Below are 20,840 nucleotides of genomic sequence, written 5' to 3'. Positions count from 1 at the left end.
TGCCATTACAGACTTTGTAAACCAACATGTATGCAACCCACTATCTTGAGCTACCCTTATTAGCAATTTATCTTCTGGTCTAAATTAACATTTTCTTAACCATTTATATGTCATATCGTGGTCAACATGAGTCTGTTCCAGGAATTTTCTATACTTAACATTATAATTGTGTTTGTTCCAATTCTATTTCTTTTTCTTCTGATCCCTTTGTTTAAACTCTTTTTTTTTTTGGCACTTTGTTGTTGCTCGATTCTGCCAAGCTAAGCAAAAAAGTCAACTTAGACATGTTCTCTTTAAGCTTTAGAACTTTCACTATATTTGGATTGAATGATGTCAGCAAATATGTATGTAGTCCCAAAACTGCACACCTATACAAAGTCAGTTTTAAGGAGGTAGCCCACTCATCCTTCAGAAAGAGGGATATTTAATCTTGGTATGCACTGCTTCATTTGGTAAGCATGAAATATTTTTCTTGTTTACTTATCCAAATGATTAAGTGCTGTTTGGGGCCAATCATCCGCTACTCAAAAATTATACATTAGACAAGAAAGATCAAGCAGATCAATAGCCTGGTCTACATTCCTGGATGTCAAGCAGTTTTCAATATTAGCTTTAATCTCGAAGTATTCTTTTAAAAGATCTATTCACATTTGTTCATGTTTTACTGCTGATCCTTTGGCTATTCCCAAATATTTATACAATCCATCCTGTTCAAGTTCTATTATGTCATATTCCTGTCCCAAGCTATTTTATTGCTACTACTTTCGTCCAATAAATATTGCTTGTGCACATTCATAAAGACCAAATGTTATTCTTGTATCATCTTAAAGTTTTAACTAATTGTAGTTAGGTTTTCAGATGATTATCTGATGAGGTTATACAATCTACAAGAAGTCGATGAGATGTGATTGATTTCTGGAAGTTAGGCTATGATCATGGCCTAGTCTATCAAGCAAACAGCTTAATTGGTTAATTGCAAGACAAAACAACAATCATAGCAAGGAATCACTCTGGTATATATCCTTTAATTTTTTTATCCCTGGAAAAATAATTTATCCTTTATCATGACTCTGCTATAAAGTGGTTTGCCAGTTTCATAGTCACCACAATGTAAGGTGCATATTATGCATCTGTAAGCCCTCAATCCATGAATGTGGAATGTTGTTGAATGCTTATTTGTAATCTGTCTTTGACATGCTTATATTCTTCCCATTTTTACTGGTCTCTGTTATGACCTTGTTTAACAATAGATCATTTTCTCCATATGACTTTCTTTTACTACCTTTTTATTCTAGTACCATAATTACATTTTCTTTTAAATGGCTATTAATTCTCCACGCATTAGTTCTAGTATATAATTGATACGTTGTTAGAAGGCAAGTTGTTAGCCTATAGCTCATAGAATGGCCTGCAGATTCACTCATAAGAAGCAGTATATTTTTCATCTTACTAGTATGTGTATAAAGATGTTAATACCTTTAACCAGAAGTTAGGTATTGCATTTAAAGTTGGAATTTTCCATTTAAGACTTTCTTAATTTGGTCTCAGTTTCTCTGGCTGTTACATCCTCCCATCCCATATCACCTATATTACAGCTTCTTACTTTTTCTTTTAGCTCTTCTATCCTTTTAGCATCTTTATTACGTTTAACAAGGTCTTCATATATACGTCTCCAAAAGGAATATATTTATTCTTTTTAGATGGCGATTCTATTGCTTTGTTTCTAAATACTCTATAAAACCTTTTTAGGTCATCAATGAATTGTTCATTTTACCTGTCCTTTACCATCCATCCATCCATCCTCAACCCCTTTTCCCATTCTGTTTTACATGGCACTGAGTTATATTCATCTGCACACATTCTACGTTTTTCCACTTGTGTTGGTATTTTTATTGTTAGAAATACTGTATAGTAAATCCTGGTTGGTTTGATACAGTGCATTACTTTTACCATATGTTTCTAATAATTCTTTGACGATCTATTCCCTTCTGTATTCTTCTAACAGTAAGTTGCTTTATAGTTTTTCTCTGTTCATTGCTTCCATGGTGGCATTCTACTTGTTCTCTTACTTTCCTTTCTTAGTCTAGTTTTTATGCTTACACTATATCTGTTATTAGTGTAGCTACACAGTACTATATTCTTTTTATTTTTGTCATATCGCATGAATTTCTCTTATGAACTGCGGTGGTGGTGCTGCGGTAGCGTTGCCGCCTCACAGTAAGATGTTGTCCTGTTCGATTCTCAGCTAGAGCGTCTTCTGTGTGGAGACATGCATGAATTGGCATACCTTCATTGAAGGCTGTGCATCAGGGCTGGCAACTCGGCACGTAAAAATCTACTGCCAATCATTAGCGGACCGGAGTTCCACTGTGGCAACCCCTAACCGGGAAAAGCCGAAGAACAACAACCACCTGAATTTCTCTTATCCCCAATTACTTTTTTCATCTGCTTAACCAGACTTCTAACAGTATTTCTTTCATCTATCTTAATACGCCTTTCCATCTCTATTAAATCAAGTCTTCCTTAGATCATTCTCTTCCACAGCATTATTTTGTTCTCAAATTCCTGTTCTTTCCATGCTGTAAAATTATAATAGAACTTTCATGTTTCATGGGGTTGGGGTTGGGGTTGGCATAATGGTTAAGGTGTTTACCTCACAGTCAAAAGGTACAGGGTTTTATTCTCATTAAGGGAAATTGACTACACTTAAAATGGCCCACAGGGGCAGCTAACCTAGTAATTCCTATGAAATAGGTTCACAGGTAGGTACTAGGCTATCTGCCCAACAGCATTTATAAGCCTAGCCAGTGTGCATCAGCTTTCACCTCCCCATTGATTAATTAACTGATCCAATGGCAAGCAGAGCCAATGAAGTGATCCCAGGGGTATATTTTCTGTTACCCATCCATCGTCAAGGTTTCTCTTGAAGAGTGTTAATGAGGGGCTCTGCCTAATGTAGTTTGGAATTTTGTTCCAAAGCATGGGGAGTCTCTGTGACAGGAATCTATCCCTCCAGCATTTTCTATTTATTGTGGTGGTGAGGTTTAGCTCACTAGAGCATGTGGCACGCAGTGACTTGGATTTCTTTAGGTGGAGCATGTCCATCAATTCTAAGTTGGACATGGCTTTGTAAGTCAGGCAGAGATCACCTCTGAGTAAGCGATATGCCACTGAGTACAGCCAGAGTTTTTTCAGTTAGGCTGCATAGGACATATGTTTGAGGCTAGTAATCCTTTTGGTGAGGTACTTTTGTGGTCTCTCCAGCTGTTGGAGTGTCTTGTGAGGTACATTGTACTCTATGATGGGTCTGATGAGTGACAAGTAGAGGGGCACTATAACCTCTATTTCTAGATGCAAACCATTTAGTAATTTGATGGGCCACATAGGATTTCCTAACTACTTTGGAAATATGATTGTCAAAGGAGAGATTACCAACTACCTTGGTTCCCAGATCTCTTATTAACTCTTCTGTATTAAGGGGGCTGCCACCTACGTGGTAATTTGTGGGTGTTTTGTTTTTCCCAAACGGGATGACTATGCATTTTTTTGGCATTTAGCTTGAGGCCATGACTTTGACACCAGGTGTCCATCTCAGTAAGACCCTCTTGGAGGATGTCCGTGTCAGCCGGAGAGTCAATTATGGCTTCCAGTTTGCAGTCATCGGTGAACTTGGTTAGCCATAGTCCTCCTGTGTTTGCCTGTACATTTGAGAAGTATATGTAAACAGTAGGGGTCCCAGGACCTAGCCTAGTGGGACAGCACTTGTGACTGGTTTAGAGTCGGACCTGGAGCCTGCTATTCTTACCGTGTGAGTTCTGTCTGTAAGCTAGTTGGCAACCCATCTCGCGATGTAGGAGTTTATGTTCAGGCTGGTGAGTTTTTCTGTAATACCGGAGTGGGAAATGGTGTTGAAAGCCTTCGCAAGGTCAAGGTAGGCTGTGTGAACAACCTTTCCCTTGTCTATGGCCTTGGTGACTTATCAAAAAGAAGTCAACTAGGTTTAGTAGGCATGATCTGCCCTTAAAGCCGAACTGGGTCGGGTCAAGTGTTTGGAGGTTTCCAATGTCTTTGTTAATAAGTTCCATGATGATGCGCTCTATAGCCTTGCAGACAGGCTAGTCAGGCCTAGTTACCAGGGTCAGTTGTGGCCCCTCCTTTGTGGAGTGGAATAACTGTTGCTGTGCACCATTCTATGGGCATGTAGCCTGTGGAGAGGCTGAGATTGAACAGCGTGTTTAGGTGGGGGGTTAGTTTGTTCTATAGTTCGTGCAAGATGCAGCCTGGGACACCATCTGGCCCCACTGACGCGGTGTTTTTGGTTTTTGAAAGGGCTATTTTCACCTGTGCGTCTGTGACTTCCAGGACACTACACTTTTCCGGTATTGTTGTGGGCCCTTTTGGGGGTAAAGTTTGCACTGAATCTATCTGCCAGGATGTTGGCAATATCAATAGGTTCAGTATATTTTGTGCTATTTTGCACTAGTTCAGTGCATATCTGCGAGTTGCCACTTAGATTCTTAACGTAGCTAAAGGCGGCTTTGTGGTTATCTTTTGAATCCTTGGCTATTTTTCTTTCGAAAGTTAGTCTTGGATGATTTTATGAGGGACCTTAGTTTCTTACGGATACTGATCTAGGCTGTTTTTCTTTCTTGGGATTTGCTTTTTTTCTGAACTAGTTTCCTCCTCCTATTGTATAGCCTGTTTATGGCAGGGGTCCACCAGACTGGTTTCCTTCTCTTAGAGGAGAGAGTCTTAGTTTTGCTAGGGATGGCATGATCCATGCATCCTTGTAGGTGCTCAGAGTGCATTTGTAATGGTTTCTGCATCTTGGGTAGCGTTATCCTTTAGCGTGGGGGCTGTGAAACCTACCACCTCTGTCTTAAGTAAGGTGAAGTTTGCTTCAGAAAAGTTTTTTACTGTTGTTTCCTTAGTTGGGGATGGTGGTGGGGTGTAGACAACCAGAGTGATTAGTTTATGGCCTGCTCTAACTAGTGGTGGGTTGATCTCTATTGTGAAGCACCTGTCGCCCATGTTTGTGATGACCAGGTTGAATATGTTTTCACCTCTGGTAGGGGAGTTTACCAGCTGATCCAAGGCATTTGAGTTGATGAATTCCAGGAAGCACTGGGCCTGGGAGTTTGTACTCGAGTAGTTTTCCCAGTTAATGGTAGGGTAATTAAAATCGCCCAATATCAGGGTGTTCAGTAGGACCTTCATGTTTTCCAGTGTCTCCAGAAAGGTGGAGTGGTGGTGCTGAGTCATGTAGGGTGATCAGTAGCAGGCCACAATTTGCACTGCAGATTTGCCCGATGTTAGTTGCACATGGATGATCTCAGAGGTATCATGCTGTGCCACTAAACTGGAGGTGTAGGTATCCTTGATGAATATGGATACACCCCCTCCTTTTGTGTTTCGGTCCATGTTCTGTGGCTGAAACGTGTGGTACAAGTTGTAGCCCAGTAGTGCTGGGGTGCTCTCTGGAGCCTTGAACCAGGTTTCAGTTACTGCACAGATGTCGATGTTCTCCATACTGAGGAGTGCTTCGAGCGCATGCATTTTGAGATTTAAACACCTGGCATTGAGTAGCATAACCCTCAGTTTTTTGTTAATTGCTCTGTTTATGGAGGTGGGTTTGACTTTTGAGCCTTGCCTAAAAAAGGCACTATGGGGGCAGCAAGGGTCTTGGCCAGTATTCGAAAGCCTAGGGGTGACAGGTGTAAGCCATCTCTTGTGAAGCAACGCAGCTTGTCGAGCATGTCGTCTCAAGCTGACAGTCACTGGATCCCCTTTGAATGACACCAGAAGTTTAGCCAAATGTTGAAATTGATCATTTTTTCTTTATACTGAGGTATCATTCTTGGTAAGGGCAGGATGATACTCGGGATCAGGGTCATACCAGCCTGGGCTACAAGATCAGAGAGCTCTTCCATGTCTCTTTTCATGTAGTCCAAGGAGGTACATCTCAGGTTATTCACATCAACATGAACAATGACAGAGTCATATTTGTACTTGTTCTGCAGTGACCTGAGTGCTTGTGTTATGTGGCGGATTCTGGCTCCCGACAGGCAGCTAACAGTACCCTTCTGCTTGTCCAGCCTAGTGTGTTAGGTATGTTATTTCGCCTTAAGGGCTGTGATTGTGCGGCACACTGATTTTGTGTTTTATGTGTTGTCTGGTTTGTGACGGGAGGTGCAGGTTGTTTGCGTGTCTGTTTTGGAGGTCTCGGATGCTTTTGCAGGTTTTTATTTAGAGCCTCCGAGTATGATTTTGTGTATTTATGTGTATTTTTTGCCAGTGCTGGTTTAGTAGATCTATGCATGGCTGGAGGTGTGGTGCAAGTGTTAACCTTCTCCTCTTGACTGTCTCTACCAGTGATAATTGCATCTCTCGCATAGGTTAGTGTTTTGTGGCAGGAGGAGGGGGTTTGTCTGTACATGAGGCAGTTGTAACATTGCCTCAGGCTACCCAGAATCATCAGCTGTTCTACCAGCACCAAATGTTCATGTGTATCCCACAAAGAAGTTTCCAGAATATCATCCTGTAGCATACCTTCTTCAGAGGCATCCTGATGCATCTGCAGCACTTCCATCTAGGGACTTTATTGGCTCATCATGTTGCAATATTGCCTGTGTTCAAGTTTCTATTATGTCCTGCACTTGCATCTGCAGCACTTCCATCTAGGGACTTATTGGCTCATCATGTTGCAATACTGCCTGTGTTCAAGTTTCTATTATGTCCTGCACTTTCCCTTGCTGTACAATTCTAACTGGACATTCATGCAAATCTCCTACAGAAGGTACCAGAAAACTGCTGTGAGGCATAGCTTTTCAGAATCATCCTGCTCTGTTACTCCTATGTATGGGGACTCATTGGCCCAATGTGTTGGAATATTACCTGGTCCATAGATTCTAGTCTAAATCTTTCACTTTGCAGTTCATCACTTTGATCTCTATTTGTATAATTTCTTACCTCAGTTAATTCCTTCTTTTGAAATATATTCCACCTTTGTGATCTTACTTATTTTTCCCACTGTTACATTTACCCTATCCTGGAGCCTTTGCCTGTATTTCTCTTCAAATGTTTTTGACAGTGCATTTTTTTTAATGATTAAGATCTATTTTCTTCTTTCTCATGTCTGTATTTCTTTTTTATAACTTTGAATCTCTATTTTTTCTATATCTTGTCTCACTTCCTCTGTCGCTTTCTTTTCCAGGTGGTCCAATGTTTATCTAAATCTGCTGCATTAAAGATTTTAACTTATTTGCGGATTTAACAATTTTTCTTGTGAAAGTATCTATCTTTCTTTTAACTCTCAGTCTTGCTACATCTGCTTCATATGGAACTGTTTTTGATAATGATGCATATTATTTTCCTTTTATTCTGCAGTTCACTTTATTATCTCTGTGCCTCTTGCTTGGCATAACATTTTGTATTTTTGTGGACTACTACTACTGCGCAGAAGCAGTGCTCATGGCCGCAAAAATGGCCTAGCCCTGTAGTTGGAATGGCTCCATATTCTGAAGACTGTATATTGCCTTTATTTCCAGTCCAAGCAACAGTATGCACAGCAGAAGTGAGCACTTTTCCCATCCTGGACATTTGCACCTAGTCTTATTTTTATTTTTTTTACCTACCTTTCTCCATTTACAGCCTATATGTCAGTGTTATCTGTTTTTTTAAAACAGGGTCTGTCATGTGAAGGTACTTAACAAGAGCTGAGGATGAATTAATTTCCAGTAATACTACCTTCCTTTTCTAGCCGACTCCATCACTCTTTTTTGACTCCAATGGGAATACTGTAATGTATGCGCACTCTCTAACATAGCACTTTTTCCTCATTTTAAACCATTTGCTATACAGACCGTTAGGTTATGTTGGCAGAACATACATGCGCCTCTCTCCCACATTTTCTACATTTGTCTGTCATTGTTTTATAATTGATCTCGCCTAACCTATTTGTAAACCACATCTTAATCAGCATGTAGCTCTTTCTTTCCTGTTCTTTTGGTCACAGTTTGTATATTCCTATTTTCTTCTTAGCACTTTCGGCTATCGCCCAAGTTTGGTTGACTGTCACACCCAGCATTTTTAAAACAAGCTAGTATGTCATCTGAGATGTATTTTCTTCATGGGTTAGAACTTTCTCTTGGTTTGGACCCGATGATAAAATCAAATATGTATGCAGTCCCACAATTTTAAGGAGGCCCATGCCTTTTCCAGACCAATGGATATACTGTTCATTTATGTACCATCTGACAAGCATGAAGCAGTTTTCTTGTTCTCCTTGTCTGATGCATCCTGTTTTGAAACCTGTCAAGCATGCCAAAGCTGAATAAGGAGACCAAGTGGGTTTATAGCTTTAACAGTACATCTAGATGTCAAGGCAGTCTGCAGCATTAGCTCTAGTTTTATGAAACATTGCTTACTACGCTGCAATGTCATCTGTATTGTAGCACTGCTGACCCTTCGCCTAATCCCAGATACTCACACGCACGCTTTTCTTCCGGTTCCTTTATATCACATTCTTCTCCTAAGGTGATTTTCTTGATGCTTCAGTTTTGCTTTGCTTTCACATTTATCAAGTCAAATATCCTTCTTAAAATTGCATGAAAAAGGTTTAAGCATTTCTAACTGTACTTTCGCTTGCTTGACAACCTATACAGTTTCAAATCACCACAAAAACAGAGGGGAGAGTTTATATGGCAGGGTTATTTAATGGAAATTGACCTGCAGCTACTGCCTAGTATCTTAAGTAAACTGTTTGATGAGTTGAGGGCAAGGCAAAACACCATCTGAGACAAAGAACCACCACAGACTATCCCTCACTGGATTTTTAGAACTAGGGTAAAAATGTTCCACATTTTCCTACAAGGTATCGTAATGACTGTTATCTAATTTATTACAGTATGGTGTATTTTAGACATCTGTAAGCATTCTATGATCCATGAATGTGGAATACTCTCATTTTTTATAATCTATATAAACCACACCTGAGTTCCACCACTTGTTACACCTTACTATTATGAATTTACTTACAAATACACGATCTTTGGTTAGACACAGTTTTATTTAATTACCTTGCTTTTCAACTGCCATGACAGACTTTTTATCTAAATGACTGTAATCCAATTCTACATCAGCTGTAGTATACAATTCATATGCTAAAGGATGGCATTTTGCTTGACATTTCTTAGTAATTACTTTATTTATTTTCACATAATGTTTGATGCGATTTATCTGCTAGGCTAAATGTCATGGGGAGTTGCGTGCAATGTAAGAAATGATAAAAGATTTGAAGGGCTAGGGAGGGTTAAGGACAGTATAAGGTGACATGGAAGTAGTGAGTAGGCAGAGTGAAGGGAAAGGAAGTGATAGTGAGAGGAATAACACTGGGGAGAGGTAGTCAAGAGATGGGGTGCAGGAGCATAACCAAAGTGAAGAGAGATGTTGTTTGAGGGATTTTTTAAAGTTGGCAGGATTGCTGATAGTCCTGAGTAAAAGGGTGAGATTATTACATGCTTTAGAGATAGTGTAGAAATATAACATTTGGCTGGCTGTGAGTTTAGGTTTCTCAATGGATAGAAGCATTTTGTTTTCGGACCCAAGTTGTCAGTTAGGCTGACACATGGTCAGTATGGAGGAGACGGAAGGGCAGATTTCTGGGTTATAGGTGAACTTATGGGCTGTAGTTAATTGTGGAAAGGTGAGATAGTGAGGGAATTCTAGCCAATTTAGTCATTGCAGAGAACAGTGATGGGTAGAAAATTTAGCGATTTTGTTGTAGCAGGAGTCTAGTTTTGTTTTTAAGGAGGACTGTAGATTGAGGAGGATGGGAGCACCATATAGAAGTGTTGGAAGCAGGAATGATAAGGCTAGTGCCTTTTTTTGTGGAGAAGCTAAGAAAATAGTTGTGCCTGTACAGGGCACCTAGTTTTTTATGTCTTTTTTTAATGTTGTTATAGATGGGAAGGTCGAAGTTTAATTTGTCATCAATGATGACACCTAGCAATTTTGTGCTGGGGACGGCTTCAATGATTGTGTTGTTCTGGGATTGAATAGAGAATAGATTTTGTGGGGGTGAATACTAAATGTTTTGTTTCATTAGAGTTAAGAGCGAGATGGTTCTGGGCCATCCAGGCTTCAGTGGAGCTAAATGCCTCTTGGGAGAGGTGCTGTAGTGCGTATTTAGCAGAGCAGATAATAGCTGAATCATCTGCATATGGGATAACAGAACTGTGGGAGAGAGAGGAATGAAAGTTGTTGACGAATATACTAAATAGGAGGGGCCCCAGAACTGAACCTTGGGTGACACATGTATTTGTAGTTATGAAAGGAGAGGAAGAGTGTTGCCATTTTGTGGATTGCTGCCTATTGTTGAGATATTTAGTGAACTATTGCAGGGTAGGAGCAGAGAGTCTGAGAACACAGAGTTTAATAAGCAAGAGGGTGTGGGAAATAATGTCAAAAGCATTTGATAAGTCCAGGAAGTGTGCTGAGACAAAAGGACCCAACATATCAAGCTCTATACATTGTGTCAAGGAAGAAAATGAGGGCAGTGTTAGTACTATGTCCAGGCCTGAAGCTGTTTTGAGTGGGGGAGAGGATTTGGTGTTGGGTCAGGTGGCTGAGGAGTTGGGCATGAATACATTTCTCCAGTATTTTGGAGACTGGGGAGAGAATGGGATGGAAATGAGAGATGTTGGAGTTATTGCCCCCTTTATGAAGTGGAAGGATATATGCTTTTTTTCCAGATATCAGGTATGTAGGATTCCTGTATGGACCTGTTGAGAAGGATAATAATTGGATATGCAATGGAGGAGGCTGAAAGTTGTAAGTATATTGCGGGCAAGTTGTCAGGGGCATTAGTGCAGGGCTTAACTTTGTGAAGTTTTTTGATGGTGGAGGTGGGTATGGGTGTTAGTGTGAGAGTAGGTGGAAGATTAGAAGAGGAATGTACAGGAGGAGCTCCTGGCGGGTCGGTTTTTATAGGTGGGAAGGTGGTAGTAAGTTTTTTGATGGTGTCGAAGAATGTGTTAAATGGGGAAGCCATCACTGAGGGTGTTTTTTCTGGGTTAGGACATAAGTCATTAGTTCTAGGATGGAGAAGGGAGTTGATTATTTCCCAGACGTTTTTGGGGTTTAGTCTATGTTGGTCTTGGATAGTCTGGAAGTATTACTTTTTATTTTTGTTAACTAGGCATTTAGCTTGATTGCAGAGTTGTTTATAAATAGTGAGGTTGGATAGTGATTTCTTATTTTGCCAGGCTTTCCAGGCTTTTCACTAGAAGACATAACTTGCTTTGTGGTCTTTGTAAGCCAGGTAACATGTTTTGCCTTGAACCTTTTTAATATGAGTGGGGAAAGGCTATTTAGGATCCTAAGAAATGTAGAACTGAAGAATTCTACAGCTTCGTTGAGTGGGAGAAACTTTAGTGGGCTCCAGTTAGTATTCTGCAGGATGTTATTGAAGATGTTTGGGGAGAAATGGGATAGATCTCTAGTGTATCTTTATTGGTGTACATTTGGAACAGAGGTGGGCTTACGTATAATGAATGCAGGAGAGTGATCTTTGATGCTATTTGGGAGAGTTCCTGAGATGATCATTTTTTCTGGGTCAGAAACCAAGATCCAATCCAAGATTGAGCCTTTGTTTTCCTTGATGTTGGGCCTAGTAATGTCGGAGATTAGCGGTGGGCCTAGTAATGTCGGAGATTAGTGGAGTATAGATATGAAGGTTGATATCAGTAGAGGGGTTGCTTTTGGAAATATCTAGCCAGTTAATATTAACATCACCTAGGACGATAGTTTAATTTTTTATATTGTTTGGAAGTCCAGGCAAGAATTTCTCCAAGAATAGGGGTATTATTACCTGGGGGATGTATATAACTATGATGCAAAGGTTTTTGCTATCATTAAGTTTTAGCAATGTGATAAATAGCTCTGCAGTGGAAAAGTGGGGAATTAGTTTGGAATATTGGACTACTGTAAAGAAGCCTGGGAATAGTAAGGCTATGTCACCACCTTTTTTATGTAGTCTGTCAGTTTTGAGGCAAGAGTAGTTTGGGGGAAGAAATTCAGAATCCATGATGTACGGTTTTAGCCGGGTTTCAGTGATAGCGGCAAAGTCTGAATTATGTTGATTTAGCCATGTCTGCAGTTGGGGAATTTTGTTTCTAATGCTCTGGATATTAATTGTGGTAATGTTTAGGGATTTTGTGGCGTTAGGGGAAGGAGAAGAGCAGCCAGGGATGGGATGTATGTCTCCACAAAGGACTAGTTTACTGAGAACTGGAAAATAGGAGGGTAGGGGCTTCATTTTTAGTTAAGAGGAGTATTTGAAGTTATGTTTGTGTAGAAGGTTGTAGTGTAGGGGGAGGGAATCATGCTTGGTAACTCACTGAAATTGATGGGCTTGTTGCCCCATTAGGTCATCTATCAACTGAAAAAAAAAAAAAAAACATTAGCACCAATATCTTCATTAGACCTTGTAATAGTGACACATGCCCTGATATCCCATACAGAAAAATGCACAATGCTTTACTTCAGGCTTTCATATAGACTTGCTTGACTGCAACAAATAACATCCTCGGTCTCCATCTGTCTAACGTTCACAGATTGTCCATCAGGCATGCAATCCATAAGACCATTGAGAAGCCTAGCCCACATTTCCCAAATGCCTCAAAGCACTGTCTGGTTAAGCGAATTTCTCAAGATGACATACTAGGCAAATGAAAGCTGAGGGAATCTAATTACCAGACTATATGACCAAGCAAATAAGACAATGGCCCTAAATCACACCTAAAGAACAGGCACTTGTATCCAGTGGGTTAACTTGAATAACAAATTAAAATAAAATGAGCAGCTTTACAGCTGGATACAGATTGGTATCTCTTCTCTTGGTCCAGTCACACTGACACTATGCTGCATGACCTAAACTGATTGCCAGCTGCAGCACGGTTGTCCTTTCAACAGTACAGCTTTAGTCATACATGCCCTAAATGGACTGCGTTCTGTCATCAGCAAGAGCACTTGTTACACTATACCCACTGAGAGAGCTCGCATCAGGTGAGGGGATGGTAGCTGTATTCTGTATTTAGGTATCGTCTGGAGATCTCATGTAAGCATTTGTTTACTTGGCACCCAGCTTATGGGGTCAACATTCCTTCCTGATATGGGGTTGTGAAACTGAATCCACACTATTTAGGTCCCCTAAATATCCTCTGTTTAGGAATTTTTTTTAAACAGCCTTTATATAGCAATCCTGCTAACACCTAATTTTTATTAGCTGGTTATAACCAGATCTTTATTATAATTTATTATAGCTTCCTCTGATTTTCAGTTTATTGTATGTGCAACACTTAAATCAATCAGCTTAATCACTAAAAGTGAAAGTCTCTCTGGCTATACAACTCGTTAAGTGCTTACCTGTTTTTAAGAGGTTTTCATGATTTACCTTACTAAAAGCACAGCTAAACTTCAGATAATGCCAGCCTGGTTATTAACATCAACAAGCACTTTATTGTAAACTGGTATGTATCATTAATATCTAATTACCTTTCTGTATATACATGATGTCTATGGTGTTGTGGGCCCCACCTTCGAAATTACACACATGAATCTTAAACCGTTAACTCTTATTTGGGAGGTGGCATAACAGTTAAGTTGTTTATCTCACAGACACAAGATACAGGGTTTAAGCTCATATTTGAAAGTGAAATTGGTTATGCTTAAAATGGTCCACAAGGGCAGCTAATCTAGTACTTGCCTATGACCCTACAAACATTTCTATTGTGATGAGTAGGTTAATTGGTGTTTCTTTTTTTTTTTTTTTTATCATATATAAAGAAAGTGATAACCCTTTCCCATTATATTCTGCTGTATCCAGCAACCTTTACCACTTCAGTGGTAAAGGTTTCCTTTAAACAGATGTTAAATAATTTTGGCAGTAATTAAGAGATTCCCCCCAGAACTTTCAATGAAATATTCATCGTCCCACCACCTTCTACACTCTTAATTAAATCCAGCTTCTGTATGTTTCTTTGTATCATTTTCTTAGTAGTTTCAGATGGTTCCCTGCATCTGTAAGGGATCAACTATGGCTTTTTCATTTTGAAAACTGTCTTATTTATTCAGTAAAGTTTCTTTACTTAATTACTGTCTTTGTAAAGTGATGATTTTACTAACTTGCTTCTGATGCCTGTTTTGTGTGCACTATAAGAAAGCTTGTGTGCACTATAAGAAAGCTTTGTTTTCTATTTCTAACATCTGTTACTAGCAGGGGTGGCTCGTGCTATTGGACTACAGCCCTCCCAACTAGAAACAAAAGAAATGAAAAATGTGAAACATAAAATTAAAACAATTTACGAGTACCGGAACTTCTGCGTATGCGCAGACTGCCCCGCAATCTGTGCGAACTCTGACTGCCTGAGTCAGCAGTCCAGATATAGGAGGAATCTGTGCGGTAGACGACCGCACAGAACAGAGGAGCTCTGGACTGCTTGATCCGCAGACAGGACCAATCGGGAGAGAGGCAAGTTGAGTTTTAAGCTCTTGCAGGGAATGTTTGCTGCTTCCGGACCCATTTACATTGTGTGTGTGTGTAAAATGCCCCTGTTAACACATAGTGGTAGGTAGAGATACTCAGGCTTGAACCCTGTACCTTGGTTGCAGGTGGCAAGGACCTGAATTCCCTACCCACCACTATTTGTAAATAAATTGCAGATTTTTACCTCATATTTGTTCTGTTCCTCATAAAATCTGTGGTTTCTGTATCTTCAGTTTTCCTTGCAAAGGTTTGTAGTGCAGTGGTGCACTGGTGGCATTGTTGTCTGACAGCTACAGGTTCTCTGGTTTGATTCTTGACTGGGGTGTCCTGTGTGTGGAGTCTCCATGTCCTCCCATCCCTTACAAAGTTGTGTCTGGAGTGTTTCTCCCTGCTCTGCTGAAAATTGGCTTTTGTTTTGTTCCAAGTCAGACTAGTTTCCTGGTTAACAAATATTTAAAAATAACAGGCATTTGAATTTCAGACTTCATATTCTTCAGAAAGTACATGGTAAAACAACCTCTTATTCTAGCAACTGTCTAAGTTGATAACATGGATATTTGAAATTTGCCCATATTTTTGGGACTGTATTCCCCCGTTATTGGCCTCGTCCAGGTATTTTGTGCTAAGGTTGAGAGCTATGGTGAGAACTGAATTCACTGAATGTTTGGGAGCTGTATTTCCCCCATTACTGGCTTTGTCCACATGTTTTTTGCTAAGAGGTTGAGAGCTATGGTGAGAACTGAATTCACTAAATGGTAGCGTAGCCATTTAAGTTTGTCTTCCTCTGTTTCAGCTGATTTGGCATAGTGGTATGTTTCTCTGACTGTTTTGCACAGACGTGGCAGTGAAATGTATGGTGGTAACACAGTATTTTATTCTAGCAACTTTCCAACATTATACAAGCAATGTTTAAAATGTGTCCCTGGTTTTTGGCCTTTTGTCCCCCCCCCCCCAATACATTTTGGCTTTTTCCAGATTTCTTGTGCTGCAAAGTTCAGAGATACAGCTGAGTGTCGAGTAGATTTTACAAGGAGCTGAGAGCTGCAGGGGAACAAAAGTTTAGTGCTGCTTATGCTAAGACTGCTTGCATTGTTAATAGCACAACAGGTAGTGTACTTGCTTTTGATGCAGAAGGCTGTGGGTTTTACTCCCACAGTAGATAGATGCATTGCTGATACTGTACTGGGTTGTAAATGGGGTGGACGCTGCAGTCCTTTTTGGCAAAGATACCTAGTAACTATGAACCTTTTATCAGTTTGCCATCTATTCCCTATTGCAGTATTACTAGCTTATCTTTTTTTAATGCATGCAACATAGGCAATTTATTCTTCAAAGGCAACAGGCACTTTATTTGTAGATGAAACAATGACATATAAAGTTGTTGGCTAGCAGCAACCTCTGTATTAGTTACAGATTTCTTTAATGTGGATTTTACTACTTCAGAGATTGTGCATATTTATTGATACTGGTGGACTATAGAAGGTTGAGTAGACTTCTTATGATGGAAATGTTCTGAATTGGGCAGTTTTGTCATTGGTGCATGCATTTTGTTTCATTGTTTACTGGAAAAATGTTCAAAACAATACATTTAAGATGCCCTCTAACAACTGTACTGTATTGTAAAAGGAATATAATGTAATACAGTCAGGAAGGTGTATCAAAGAGCATGTGTATGTTTCATGTTCAACGGGCCTATGATTTTGAAAACAGCCCAAAGTTAATCTTTATCTGCCACTGGCAAAATGTATTTTCTTTGAATGTGGGTTTCAATGCTGTTTCAATGCATGTGAGTTTCAAGGGCAGAGAAGTTTTAATGCTAAGTCTATTTTCATTGTGAGACTGCATTGCTTTGTTTAACAGATATCTATTAGGGTTTGTGCTGTAAAATGCAAAATAAAACTTTCAAATGAAATCTAAATCATCGCAGAAGTAAAGTGGTATGCACATTACAGTGTTTATGGTAAATGGGGCAAAATAACCAAGGAATGGGACATTAGAATGGCTGCAGGGAGGAGGCTACATTAGACTATGATTTTGTGAGGGGGGGGAAGGGTAGCAAACTCAGACAGCCCTGGTTGAATTATACCTCTCAGTTGTCCATATTTTTGCAGAATGAATAGATATTTGCTTTTTATTTTTGGTTTGTTCCTCATAAAATTTATGGTTTTCTAGCAAATCATTTAGGAATTAAATGACAGCCATTGAGTTTCAGACGTCATAACCTTCAGAAAAATGCATGCTAATGCAAGACCTGTTATTCTATCAACTGTCTTAAGTTTATACAAGAGCAATTTTTAGTAGTGTTTGTATGTTCCCCCAATATATTTGGCCTTGTCCAGATTTCCTGCATTAAGAGGTTGAGAGGTACGTGCAAATCGCTTTGTAGAATTAGGAATATCCAAACCTCTCAACTGTCCCCAATTTTGGCTCAAAATGTTGCTCTCCCCTAATAATCCCTCCTCAAAATGGCAATTTTGAAAGAAAACGTGGAGGGTTTACAATTATATATAACTGTAATGATCAGAGTTATAGATTACTTTTATTTCAGAAATGCACGTAGATGCTCTTATTTTGTTAGCTGCTCAAGTTAATAGTGTTAATATTAAAAAGGTGTCCCTTTTTTGACAGGTTCCCAGCTGTATTGTGTGGCAACTTTATATTTTTGCATCACATTGTTAGTCTGTTTTTCATAAAATTGTGGTTTTCTGTCAAATTAGTGGCAAGTCATTAAAGATTGAAGTTAGAAAATAATGGCAGACATTTGAGTTTCAGATTTCATACCCTTCAGAAAATTCGTTCTAATGCAAGACCTACTACTGTTCTATTATCTAAGTTAATAAGAGCAATATTTAAAAATTGTCCTTATTTCTGGGCCTGTGTCCCACTTCTATGTATGGCTTTGTCCAGATTTCTTGCTCTGAGGTTGAGAGGTATGATTGTCAGAGCCATCACCGTCAGCCAGAGACATTTCAAATTGTGACATACTTGTTGCACCCCACTCCCCATTGTAGTGGCTCTGGATGTGTCCAAGGAGGCAAGGAGCAGTTATGCAGTGTAAGTGTGCAGAGTATTCCCCCATCCAAGGTAGTCCATAAGTACGACCGTGGCTTTTCATCTGTCCTTGATTTTGCAGAATGTTCTGTTTTTCTGTCATATTTTTATACTGTTGATTTATTCTTCTTATTATTCAGGAAATGCATGCTGTCACAGTGCCCTGTTGCTCTGTTTAATTAGCAATGATTTAATGACCATCAGATAAGCTTGTCGGAGATTGTAAGATGCAAGTAAGCTTTAATAAGCATACTGTTAAAGAATTACCAGCATTGAAAGCCTTTTCATTGTTGCCATGCAGAGAATATTTACATAACTAGATAATGTATAAGCCTTGGGTATTGAAATGCATATGACAGTATTTGTAATAAAAGGACAGGATTACAGTATTTTCAGAAGCTCATTACATTTGTTGGAGACTTGTAGTCATCTTTTGTTGGAGACTTGCAGTCATCATTGCAGGCTTTACCCGTAAACTAAACAGAATGCCAATCTATCATGTGTGGTCCATAACTTGTGCAGGAATCCTTTAAGCAATTTATCTTGAGTTTGTTTCTTGTTTGCTGTTCACTTTTTACTTTGATCATGTTTTCTCCATAAAACAAGTAGATAGTTGTGTCAGGCAGCAGGTCTTTTTTGGATAAGAACATTTTTACAAGTGGGGGTTTCACAGAGATTGCTACTTTCAGCATGTTACTTGGTAATTTTATAAAGCTGAATATAAAGTATAATTAGAACTGCAGTGCGAGGAGAAGTGGTTTGAGTTGAGTGCTGCTTGTTTTTTTATATACTTGATTTTGACTGGCATTCCAGTAATGTATTTAAAAAGTAATTTATTTTTTCATGCCTCACAACCTGCTTCCATCTGGATATTAAGTAAGTTGTCATGTAGCCAAGGCTTTGAAATATTTTTTTCTTCTACACTTCATTTTGTCTTGACTGGACTCTCGTAATGACTGTTTGGCACCCAGGGCAGCAAATTTAATTAAAGTTCCAGTTGTTGTGGTTTTGAGCATAGCTCCACCACTTTCTGGTTGGCCACATCCCTTCCCATTGGTCCACCCATTCAGCTGTCTCCTGCAGCCCTCCTTAAATTTGAAGTCATCAGCCACCACTGGTTACTAGTTTATATTCCTTCAGTGTTCTGTCCTTGTTTAATCATTCTGGCAAACAATTCTGAATTCCAGCAAGAATTTTCTAATGAAGTTCTCCAGGAAAATGTCAAGTAATTCTTAATATCAAACACATGTATGAGCTCTCATGAAAACTTACCTTGTGGATCATGATGTTGAATGGGCCCAGCATCTCAAAGCCTCTTGCAAAATACAAAACATAGTACCAACCCAGGACCAGGGCGACTGACATTGTTCCACCTTCACCGTCTAGACTGGTTAATCTTAGCACTAGCGTAGCAAGTACCAACCCAGCATAGCACATTCTGTAAACAGGGAAAGGAAGGAAAGGCATTAGTGCTCGCATTTTAGGTTATTCAGTAGTCTCTCTACAGCATTAGATCTTGTGTGCTGGAAATAAGACGACACAATTAGTGCTCTCTATTCACATTCCCTTCTGACTACTGTCATCTCTACAGCAATATCATAAACTATTCACCAATTTCTAATTGCATAAATGACGGCCCTATTCTAACACTATTAAACTCTCCTAAAACAGTCAGTCATCTTTACTTAGAGCTATACCTATGCTCTCACATGGTTTGCTTTACCTTAATGGTTCTGGTAACAGTCCTGGGCAGTCTGTGAGGTCAAAATCTAAGTTTGTCTTTAAAGCCAACTTTAGGTGTGCACAGTTCATAGGTAAATAGCAAGCTATCAGCTTGCAGACTATTACAAGCCAAGCTAATAGTCAGATGTTAAAATCAAACCCTGTACCTTGTATCTGTTAGGTACAGACCTTAACCATTATGACAAACTCTACACCCCATATAAAGCATGCAATCTGCCAACTATGCTACATCCCCTTGCATATAGCTATATCCTCCCCTGTTCTTACCATTTGGGTTGTAATGTGACGTACTCATTCCCTTAGAATGTGACATTGAAAGGGGTTGCTGTACCTCTGTTTCCTTCTACATGGTGCATGCAAATTTCTGCCACAGTTTATGCACTTCGGGTACAAAATGAACCCCTGCCCCATCCTCAACCCCCAGCTGACAACCAGGTAGAATCAGAGCCATTATTAAAATGCAAGATACAAACCATGTTCAATCTGACAGTAAAAAAAATAAATGTACAGCCTAGTGGCTGTACACAAATGGAGATGAAATCTCCGGTCTGAATACCAAAAGTCATCATTTGCCTGCCTTGCACTGCTTTTAAGGCGCTATATTTCCTCAAATATCTAGATCACTTCTGAAAAAGGAACAGATTTTCTCAGTGAGTTTACATGGATGACAATATGAAACAATATGAAGTAAGCAAAGTTAGCCATCTGATTGAAAGGATTCTGCTGAAAATCTTGGCTAATATAACTAGTGGAACCATCAATTAATTTTATACAAATACAATGTATTTACACAACTTCCGTAAGTGGGAGCAAAACTAAAATAGGTTTGACTTCTATCAGCTTTCCCTTGTCTACTGTTAGAGCTATCACATAGCTAATCTGTACTCCTAGCCCTATGTTGTCACCTATAAATGAAGTTTTTTGTTCTAATGAGACTGATTTGAGGACTACTACAATAATGAAAATAAATGCTTAGAGGTTAACTGGTGCAACACGTGTCTAGACTGATGTGTATAGAGTAGCAGTTAAGAATAATTCAACAGTAATGGTTAAAAACAGTTTTAAAATGTCAGCTGTACAATAACTTTTTGGATTGGGTTGCCCCATTGCATTCTCCCCTAGAGGGGAACTGCACCCCTCTCAAAAAGTATGACTCCAACTAGTGTAGTAATTGCACTAGCCAAATCACCCCAAAGCTTTCAATTAAAATCAATGATTAATTTAATTGGAAAGAGAAAGATTATGCTATTTATTAGCATGACTTCTTACCAGTAACCCTGCAAGCATAGTAAATGGACATGGGTAGTCAGTGCACACTGCATTACAACTGATATTATTTTACTGGAATAAACATGAGTAGTATTCGCTGTAGCAGAAAGTTGGAATACACTTCTGTGTTCATTTTTAATACCACGTCTGGTGATCATAAATCACATGTGTTCACCAGAAGTGACTGTTTGGGGAGGCAGTCCATAAATAACATCAAAGGAAAGTTAGGTTT

General features: G+C 39.3%; 1 protein-coding gene across 1 annotated transcript in view; it reads right to left on the bottom strand.

Annotated features, from left to right (window-relative positions):
• LOC122808197 (transient receptor potential cation channel subfamily V member 6-like) overlaps positions 1 to 20,840 on the bottom strand; it is a 346,314-nt gene that overhangs the window by 133,489 nt on the left and 191,985 nt on the right. The window contains exon 10 of the mRNA XM_044079164.1: positions 18,869 to 19,034. Within this exon, the coding sequence (XP_043935099.1) occupies positions 18,869 to 19,034 (166 nt within the window). The remainder of the gene's footprint in view (positions 1 to 18,868; positions 19,035 to 20,840) is intronic.

The sequence above is a fragment of the Protopterus annectens genome, chromosome 8.part0 (assembly GCF_019279795.1).
Source record: "Protopterus annectens isolate FY-2018-M chromosome 8.part0, PAN1.0, whole genome shotgun sequence".
NCBI lineage: Eukaryota > Metazoa > Chordata > Ceratodontiformes > Protopteridae > Protopterus > Protopterus annectens.
Note: the sequence above shows the minus strand (reverse complement) of the source record. Positions and strands in the feature narration are given on the sequence as shown.